The 8,414-nt window shown below is 41.3% G+C and overlaps 1 protein-coding gene across 1 annotated transcript; it reads right to left on the minus strand.

The window, feature by feature from the left end:
* Positions 1-624: 624 nt before the first annotated feature.
* IDS (iduronate 2-sulfatase) lies at positions 625-7,734 on the minus strand. The gene is made up of 8 exons (XM_009997097.1): positions 7,602-7,734; positions 6,765-6,942; positions 6,060-6,148; positions 5,217-5,417; positions 4,441-4,611; positions 3,567-3,693; positions 1,905-2,078; positions 625-1,220 (listed from the first exon to the last, which is right to left on the minus strand). Exons 1-8 carry the CDS (start codon positions 7,731-7,733, stop codon positions 673-675), a joined length of 1,620 nt encoding a protein of 539 aa, XP_009995399.1. The 5' UTR covers position 7,734; the 3' UTR covers positions 625-672.
* Between the last annotated feature and the right edge of the window lie 680 nt (positions 7,735-8,414).

An 8,414-nucleotide genomic window follows, 5' to 3' on the forward strand; every position in this document is an offset into this window, starting at 1 on the left:
AGGCTTTTCACCTGTGGGGCCTCACTGAACCAATCCTCATGAAAAACCACAGAAGAGCATACTGGTGTCACCTTAACCCCTCGATCTTATTTAGTGTTCCCATGATGAAAGCACTTGTTTCATAGATGTAAATAACGACTTGAGATCCCCGCCATTATGGTAAGAAGCATGAATCTCCAAATTAAAGGTTTTAATTAAAATAATTACATTTTTAATGTAACATGAAGTTCCTCTTTTAGCTCTAGTCAGAGGTAAGACTGATGACAGCAGAAACCTCGGTCCCTCACCCCTATCAAATGTCTCCTTGGCCACAAGTCTTCCAGCTAAAGTGGACAGGACCCATTCACTGACACAAATGCTCTGCACAGCCTTTCAAACACAGAAGTTCCTCTTTTTCCACCTTTCACACTACCGGCTTGAGCAGAAATAATAATTTCAGCTCTTTGGTCACTACAGATCAGAAGACCAGAGATGCTCCACAGTATGGGCCTGCATACCCTCTGTGGCCTTTTCAGAAGCGCTGCAAGCTTGTGTTTGAAAGCACAACTGCAGAAGTTCACTCTGACTACTTCAGTGGGATAAGGGCTGTAAAAAGACAAAGGCAATAGATAGTGTTTTGATGCAAACAGGATTTTAATGTAATCCAAGTGTTTTCTGTACAACAGAAAGACTTTATACAGAAGGCAGTGTTACTTCAGCTGGAAGAACACGCATGAAGTCTCTGAACCCTAGGAAGCCAAGCATTTTTTTGTAAAAATAACCACGTGAGGTATTGTTATAGATGTTATAATCCTGGTTTGGATCAGTCTCCATCATGTACAACTCTCCTGCATGGACATCCTCAAAGTCAGCACTGAAGTTGTTAGGATGAAACCGAACCCAGAGAGTAAACCTGTAGTCAACTGTACGCATGGAATAGCCCATGATTCTGATGTCTTTCAGCCTCGGCTTGTCAGAGTTCCACTGAGGAGTGTCTGCAGGCCGGGGATATTGGCTGAAAGCAAGTGGTTCTTCATGAAAACACCTATAAGTACCATCACACCCATCCTCTTTCTCCACCTTCTCTTCAGAGGCATTAAAATACTGGACAATGCTTGCCCCTTCTGTGCACAGTGCAACATGAAACGAAGGCTCTGGGCACACAGGAGGAACTTGCAGGCCAGCGAGTTCAGCAAGTGTTGAAAACAGAGACACAAGCTCAACCACTTTTTTGCTTCGCCCTAGAAGAGACACCAGAATACAAGTTATGGAACATGATGTTTTGACAGACACGAGTAGAACACTTCAGAAACTTATTCTGACACCTAAGTAGCGTTTTATGGAAAGTGATTTGTGGAGTAACAAAATCACATCAATTAAGGTGTGGCAGTTAGCTCTGAAGATGCCAGTTTATGCATTTATGATGTTCTTTTAATGAGAAAATTTCTGCACTTCTCAAATGTGCAGCCTTCACAACAATCATATTCATTACTTTGAAAAACTACTCCTCAGAAAGACAAAGAAAATTTCTGTCTCAATAGTTTAACACAACTGCCTCCATGAAAACAGTTTCCATTGCCACTATTTTAAGTACAGATGCTACATGAAGAATGTTTACTAATCACTGTTGAAAAGACATCAGCTGCCACTACAAAATTTAGGTCAAGCATCCTTTTAGGCATCTATACCACACAAAGATAAATCACCTTCTAAGTTAACACAGACACCTGGCTGTTCGCACTAAAGCAGATCTAACCCAGGCAAAATTTTGCATCCAAGGATTCCCTTCACCATTTTTTTCCTCATCAGTACACAAATCACAGTTAATGACACTGACTCAAGCTGCCTGTGGGTGAAGTATCACTACATCACCACTTCTTTACATATACCCACTGCAAACAAAAAAATAAATGCTGATAATTTACCTTGAGGTACCAAGACTGACGTACTACTAAAAGGGTCAAGGTAGGGGAAGACCCTCTCTCCTTGACTAACAGAGGATGTTGTCATTCCTGGTACATAAAACATCAGTGGCACACGGGTAACAACATCAAAATTGCTGTATTTTGCCCATTCACCATGTTCTCCCAGGGACCATCCTAAATGAAAAAGAATACAATTCAGAGCAGATACCAGGTTGTAATTTTGTGGTCATTTATTTTTCACTGTTAATTAACTCTTGCTAGTCTCTTATCAAGGTTATTAAAAGACAAATAATAATCTGTGTTTAAACATAAGTGTTTTTCTCTAACGTAAAGGCTATTTCAACAGCCCTCCTAAATCTTGCAAATTTATACTCTTATATTAAGGAAATATCACACCTTTCTTTATTTCCCTTACTCTAGATTAGAATTAGGAAATCAGCATTAAAACAGCAGAAGAACTGGGGTGTGTCACAGTGCCTGCAGAAGTCTCCATATCAATTCCACAAAGCACCCATTTAAATTTTGGGCAGCTGCCAGCTCTCCAATGCTTGTGTTAACACTATAACTGAACATCCCTTGGAGCTAAAGCTGCTATCTATGCCAGGATGTTTCCCCTAAGGAAGCACTAAACTTTTTAGCTCTCTTCTTCCTCTTGGAAGAGATGCCAGCATTATTTCCTTCCAGGCAGAGTTATTGCCAGCTTCACTTTGGTAGGAAGACAAAGGAGCTCTACGACAGCTATGTTAACATTATTTTTTTTGGTTGCTTTGCTAGCCATGGTACTGGAAACACCAACTGTTTACAGTTGACTACAACAATGAAAAGAAGAATTCAGTTTACTACAAAGTTAAAGTCAAAGCAGCAAGTCAGAGGGACCATTTAGAGTCACTTTAGTTCCTGCAGTATTAATAGCATTGGTCTATAACTCATAAGGGCTTGCTTATACACACACAACATCAGAAGTCAACACAAATTAACTAAATATGCTACTTTAAATTTATTTAGTTAAGCAATATCCTAACTGTTTTAAGTCAGGTAAGCCATCCTCCAATTAAAAGGATCACCAGGGAATTATTTTAATGAATATTAGAGCACTGAAATAAACATTAAATGCCTGAGTTATTTGTCCCATAGCTCAAATGAAGTTTTTTACAACCAGGATCCAGAGTGTGGAAGACCTCACTTAGGAGGGGGGAAGCCATATTGCTATCAGTTTGCTGCTGCAAGCAGCAAAGACAAATGCAAGAGAACTCACTTTAACAGTTAATGAGAAAGCCTGTCACGCACTGTACAATTTGTAGAGAGCCATCTGATAAAGGGGGAAAAGTGGCTGCTACCCTTTCATAGCACTGTTCCCAGCAGAAGTCACTCCTTGGATAGGAGGTGGGAATACAGCAAGCTCAGTCCAGTGTCTTTGCAGACAATCTCATCACTCACTAACAGATCCTCAACCTGATTAAAGAGAGGTGCCTGCATGGGGATAGAACTGTGAAGCCACAGAAGGCTAAGCCTGCGTCAGTCCATTCAGTTAAAGACAGACTAGCCAGATATGTAAGGTATGGTAGCTGTGCTGTACATTATATAAACACACTTGATTAGTGTGCCAGCACTGAGTTCCACAATTAAGTTAACAGAAAGCTGAAGTAAGATTTAAATGCTTACCATGATCAGCAGTAAAAACTACAATTGTGCTATCTGAAAGCCCCACATCATCCAAAGCATTCAGGAGCAGGCCAACTTGTGTATCCAGGTAAGAAACTGCTGCATAATAGCTCTGGCGAATCTGACGCTACAAGTTGAGAAAATGGGGCAAGGTGGGGGGAAAAAAAAAGTGAGCTTTCCCCAAACACATATGCAGGAGAACCAATGGGTGGCTGTAAGTTAAGGAACTAAAGGATTTGACTTGTAAGGCTTTATTTTTTAAGTGTCTGTAGCCTGATTAATGTCCCAGAAAAGATAAAAAGAGAGGGGAAGTTAGAAAGCTCTCTCAGAAGTTCTTTCAAGCAAGATGTTGCAAACCAATCAGTTCTGTTTCTCTCAGGGTCTAGCCAGAGCACCTTACTTTGGCAAAGCACTGAAAAATGGAGGAAAATCTTCCAAAAGACAATACAGAGTGGTGTCTTGAAACAGAAACAGATTTGTGTAAGGAAAACAAACACAGCTTTGGTATCTGCTATGTACATTGCTTATACACAAACCAGCAGCACATGCTACTATGACTAGTTGATGGCTGATCTCTTCTCTCCCCCAAGGAAAACAAACACAGCTTTGCTATGTACATTCCTTATACACAAACCAGCAGCACATGCTACTGTGACTAGTTGATGGCTGATCTCTTCTCTCCCCACCCTCATTAGGCTGACTGCAGACACTGTGAAGGTTTGCCTATAAAGCTAGAGGTGACTATGCAAGGCAGGGAACTCAGTATTGGCAAACTGTCAATTGCTCAATACCCAGGAACAACTAAGAGCAGGTGGCTGCTGCATTGCATTTGAATAAGGCAGTTTGACTTCAGTGCACTGTACTGGCAGCTTACCTGGAAGTCATCTGGAAGTGGTCCATAAGGGAAACTAACATTTAGTGCTTCCACATCATCCCTCTGTCTGATATCCATCCAGGGGTTGTATGCCACAGAAGGCAGCTTATCAGGAACCCAGGGATCTGGGGCTAATGTGATGTTTTCCAAGGGGTACAACTTGAGAAATTCCTTTACAATACAAACACACAGAGACTATTGTTACCTCTATGGTCTATTGTAAACTTTGTGTTGTGAAGCAACAAGTTTCCCCTTGCACAACCCTTTAATATTCTTAAAATTTACAAGGTTTCACTCCCCTTCTCCCAGAGTGTAAAAGGTATCAATACTACACTAGTCAGCCCCAACCAATTCCTGAAAAATATTAAGTACCTACAACCAGCCTCCTGTACCTCAAAGCAACACTGAAATAAGGGTCCAACATCACTTCCTCTGAAATAAGCAGCAGTGTTGCCACCAACACAAACAAAGAATGGACTATTAGATCTTGTAAGGCCTCATTATGCCATACTCCATCAAGCTGAACACTACCTCCACACAATAGCAGTCACTATTGTAGTGACAGAACCCTGGCTTTTGGCTGAGTAGTCACAACTCATTCTCTCATTAAACATTCTGAAATGTAACACAGGTGACAGCTAATGTTACACCAGATAATGGTGGTTTTCTGCTTGCTTTCCAGAAACAATAGCAATAAAGCATTTGTGGAAACAGCTTTGCAAAGCAAAAGCAACACTTGTCTAAGCTCCTCTCCCTGCAGGCTCCAGCGTCCTTACCTGTGGGTACCTCAGTGGGATATGTGGTTTGTGGTACCCAACAGCCAGGAAGAATTTTTGCTTGTTGGTTTTCATAACATTCAGCAAGTGTATGGCCTCTTCAGTACTCTGAATATCAGGCAGAGTACCACTGGGCATTTCTGTCACATCCACTGGGCACACCAAGTTCGCATAAAGTTTTCCATCTTTTCCCCTACAAGTCTTAAAAAATAATAATTAGTTGAGTAACTTAACTCTGTAATAGTAAAGAAGAAATCCTCTGTTCCATAACTTCCAAAACCCTTTGTTTCTCAATCCTTCTACCAACAAAAGACTGCAGATTGGATATGAAGAGGAATTTCACAATTTTTATGAATACAAAAGGTGTTGAGTACATTGATGACTGAGCAGACAGCTTCAGGAGCTGAAGAACACAACTGAGCTTGTTATTGAATTAAGCTCACCAAGCCTATTGACAATGTTCCATCACTTACCAAGCAGAGGAAGATTAGCATGGAAGTTGACAACTGCACTTTTCAGATATAGGAATTCATGACTTGGACACAAATTAACATCACTCTTTCTTGCAAGCACTTCATATCTCAGTAACTTACGTTTCCAAATACTAAATTAGAAATATCCAAATATCTGCAGGATGGGCATGTGAACTAACATGACACACAATTGAAGAGACAGGCCTTTCTTCAGAAGAGTAAGAAACAGAACCTCAAACTGGTTATTTGTTTCCCTGCACAAGGTTGCAGGCTCAAAAAAACCACACAATATATAGCCTGTACGTGACACAAAGAACTTGGTTATATCCTGAAAAACTTGCTTTGTTAGGGTCCCACAAATCATCCTTACCTTATCATTTTCATACTTTTCAGTTGAAGGATGAAAGGGTGGAATGGACCAACTATATGGATAGTCATCACTATGATTGGATGACACCCCTGGAAAGGGTAAAGACATTAGAAATGCTCTAGTAGTCCACAGAAGCAGGAAGAGCTCAAACACAAGTTTAACTTGTTTGCAATCGTTAGGCTTTTCATATGCTAAATGAAGAAACATTTCAACTTATCTTTGACAACTAAAAAAAAGGAGAACAAGAAATGCAAGTCCAAAAGTTTAAGACAGACAGTTTTCCCTTAAATGCACTCCTTACTGGTGAGGGAGGCTCAGGCCTCTTCAAGTGCCTTACTTCAGGGAAACAGCAACAAAAACCCCACCAATAAAGCAGGATTAATAACAGCCTTCTGTACATCCTTAACTAGCTTTACTATCAACTGAAAGTTCCTATATCCACACAAGCTTAGTTCCAGGGAAAAGAGCTACCAGAAGAGGGGATAAATTCATTCCATAGGAGTCCTCTAACTAAGTTAATCTCTAATGCTTTTACACTTAAAATTCAAATTTAAAGACAACCTACAATCGTTGTATAATCTGGCTCATTATTATGAGTTAGGTGGTCAGTATAGGCAAGAATCACACAGTTGATACTTATACATAAAGCCTGTTTGTGAAGATATACATGTTAAATGTATGTTAAGCAGACAATTCAAACCATACCAGGATGAAAAACTTTCCCCACAGATAGGGTCATGTAGCCATTCTCCTTGAAATATTGTGGCATCGTGGAATAGTTTCCTGCATGTACCCTCCAGTAGGAGTAGAAATCATAGAGTCTGGTAGTATCAGGTCTTCGTCCAGTAAGAAATGACACTCTACTGGGAGCACACACAGCTTGCTGAGGAGAGAGCCAGCCAAAGAGAGAAGCAACTCAGAACAACATCAAAACGCATGTAAGAACTGGCTTTGGTTTCTGTTTCTGATTGGCAAGAGCCAAGAGTTACCACTTTAAAGTCCTAACACCTAGTCAGAATTAGAGTCAAACTTCTAATTTATCATCACAAAGAAACTTGGGAATGTAGGCATCCTATTGCAAACTATTCAAGTAAAGGCAAGCAGTGAGATTTTGAGTCCTGTATTTAAAAGTGATGTCTGCCACCCAAGCTGTCCCATCATAAAGGTCTACAGAATAGACTTCCTCAAAAGAAAAAGCAGTAAAAAAAAAATAATCTTTTGTACACAGGAGAAAAAAAAATCCAATTTAGTAAAACAATTTCTAACAGCATTTTGCTGCTAGAAGTGAAAATGTTTGCATGACATTACACTCCTGTAATGGCTACGCAAATATCATCACTTACATGCCCTGTTTTCATTTTTCTCACCTTAGTAAGGACAGGTTCATACAGGACAGTTCAACCCAACCATGTATTTTCTACTGGAAATACTTAGGGTTCACAAACAGTTGCTTTTTTCCAGTGCTCTACCCAACACCTACTGCAACAAAACCAGTTATCATTTTGCACAGAGAACACATTTTTATTAAGTGATTTCTCTCACCTGTGCATAAGCATTGCTGAACACAATGCTTTGAGAAGCAAGCTGATCAATGTTTGGGGTCTTCACAAGTTTATCTCCATAACAGCCCAGAACAGGACGCAGATCATCCACCACGATGAACAGGATGTTCATGCCATCTGAGAAGAAACAGAATGAAGATCGTATTCACTGCAGCTCAAACAAGTACAGGCTGTTTTACAAACATTTCTGTACCAGTTTTTAACCCTGGAGTACACTTATGATGAAAAAAGAAAATCCAGCACGAACATTAAATGTGTTTGTAAGAAAATGCAAACAATGGGACCAATTCCTTCAACAACTAGAAGTTCTGATTTGGCCCAGACAGAACTAGAGCGGTTTTCACTTCCCTTCCTGTTCGGCTGCTTCCCCCCGTGGTATTTTCTCCGCTGGGTTACAGAAGGCTGATGTGACATCAAGGGCTGTTTTATGGTTCCCCCTGCTACTGAATTTCACTGCCTACGAGCTTTGAGAGGTGTTAAACCTCAGCTGAAACTCCGGCAGCGTTACCATCATCCCGCACCAACCAAACAACAAAACGCTGTATAAAAGTGTATTTCGTACAGACTTACAGAACGGGCTCTTAGCTGGAAAGCTACACCGCGCTTCTAACAGCCTGCGGACTGATGCGAGCCCAACAACCTCGCAAGGGGCAGACGGACCGGGACCCCCCGCCGGGGCACCACGCAGAGACCCGCCCGGCTGCTCCCCCAGCGCCCCGGGCCGCTGCGCGACGGGACGAAGCGGCACCGGCACCGGCCCGGCCCTGCCCCGCCCCGAGGACGAGCCCACCCG

Source organism: Chaetura pelagica, unplaced genomic scaffold, assembly GCF_000747805.2.
Source record: "Chaetura pelagica isolate M959 unplaced genomic scaffold, ChaPel_1.0 scaffold344, whole genome shotgun sequence".
Classification (NCBI taxonomy): Eukaryota; Metazoa; Chordata; class Aves; order Apodiformes; family Apodidae; genus Chaetura; species Chaetura pelagica.